The 1,550-nt window shown below is 40.5% G+C and overlaps 1 protein-coding gene across 1 annotated transcript; it reads left to right on the top strand.

Moving 5' to 3' along the window:
• Window positions 1–228: 228 nt before the first annotated feature.
• Window positions 229–1,167, top strand: LOC111139362 (olfactory receptor 2M5-like). The gene has a single exon (XM_022491622.1). The coding sequence runs from the start codon at window positions 229–231 to the stop codon at window positions 1,165–1,167; it is 939 nt and encodes a 312-aa protein (XP_022347330.1).
• Window positions 1,168–1,550: the final 383 nt, after the last annotated feature.

Below are 1,550 nucleotides of genomic sequence, written 5' to 3'. Positions count from 1 at the left end.
TGTCAAATAAGTAAATAAAATCTTAAAATACACACACACACACATGTTTCTAAAAGTACATTAAATCATGGATAAAGAATATAGAAAAAATAGTAAAAACTGATTCAAGTGATCATGGATGAGTATTTTTGTATTTGCCATTGTTCTTAAATTTTAATAAGAAACTGCTTCAATTTCTATGATATTTTTAATAAATCTCTTATCTGTCTGTTATCATTACAGAGAGTCATGAAGAGTTGGAATGAGACAGAAACCACAGATTTCATTCTCTTGGGTTTCTTCCCTGAATTTAAACACATCACAGCCATGGTCTCCATCATTCTCCTGATATACATGGCTGCCTTCACTGGCAACACTCTTCTGATCATCCTCATTTGGCTGTATTCCCATCTCCACACCCCCATGTACTTCCTTCTCAGTCAGCTCTCCTTAATGGATTTGACTTTGACCTCCAGCATTGTCCCCAAAATGGCATCCAACTTCTTCTCTGGATGGTGGAGCATATCATTCCTGGCTTGTGGGACTCAAATATTCTTCTCCCTGACGGTGGCCATTGCAGAATGCATCCTTATAACTCTCATGTGCTTTGATCGTTATGTGGCTATATGCGATCCTCTTCGATACCCAGTCATCATCAACCCTAAGGTTTGCTTACATATGATTGCCATGTCTTGGGCTGGAGGGGCACTTACTTCCCTGGGCCACACTGCTTTTACCTTGCATTTTAACATCTGCAGCCCCCGAGAGATTCCCCACTTCTTCTGTGAAGTCATGGCGGTGCTTAGGATCGTCTGTGAGGATATCTCAGCCTATGAGAAGGCAGTGGTGATAACAAGCATCCTTGTTCTTCTGCTGCCATTGTCTCTCATCTTGTCTTCCTATGTTCTCATTTTCCTTGCAGTACTCCGAATGAACTCCCCAGAAGGCAGGAACAAAGCTCTGGCCACCTGCTCCTCTCATCTATGTGTTGTGGGTCTCTATTTTGGTCCAGGCATGTGCATCTACATGAGACCCGGTTCTGCCAAGACTCCAAGGTTGAATCAGGGTCTCTTTCTGTTTGGAACTGTCCTCACTCCACTCCTAAACCCGCTTGCCTACAGTCTTAGGAACAAGGAAGTTCTAAGTGCACTGAAAAAGTTAATAGGGAGATGTCAGTCCTTCAGGTAAATGGCAGAAATTTCACTGTCACCCATAGGCAAAATAGAGATACACCAGCAAAGGAACATTTTGTCAGTTGAATCATCATCATCATCATCATCATCATCATCCCTTCAAGATCCTGAAAAAGTCAACTCACTTTACTGAGTTTATCTGCAGGGGAAAAAAAATGTTTATCCTTTCCTTTCTCCATCTTAAAATTTCTTTCTGATTGTCCTACATGATGTGTTGATGAAGGACGAGGAACTGTGTACATCAATTCTCTTTATGATTCATGCTTGATGGTAATGTGCACTTTAGTATTTCCAAGTTTCATGTTGATACCATGAAAAAAGATCAGTGTCTGTATCCTTAAAATGAAAAAATAAAAAAATTGACAAGATTCCTCAGGA

The sequence above is a fragment of the Enhydra lutris genome, unplaced genomic scaffold (assembly GCF_002288905.1).
Source record: "Enhydra lutris kenyoni isolate GAN:26980312 unplaced genomic scaffold, ASM228890v2 scaffoldscaffold103, whole genome shotgun sequence".
Taxonomy (NCBI): domain Eukaryota; kingdom Metazoa; phylum Chordata; class Mammalia; order Carnivora; family Mustelidae; genus Enhydra; species Enhydra lutris.
The sequence above is the reverse complement of the archived record's forward strand: the minus strand, read 5'-3'. Positions and strand labels throughout refer to the sequence as shown.

Coding starts and splice junctions, on each gene's coding strand:
- LOC111139362 (XM_022491622.1), top strand. CDS start 229: ATGAAGAGTTGGAATGAGACAGAAACCACAGATTTCATTCTCTTGGGT.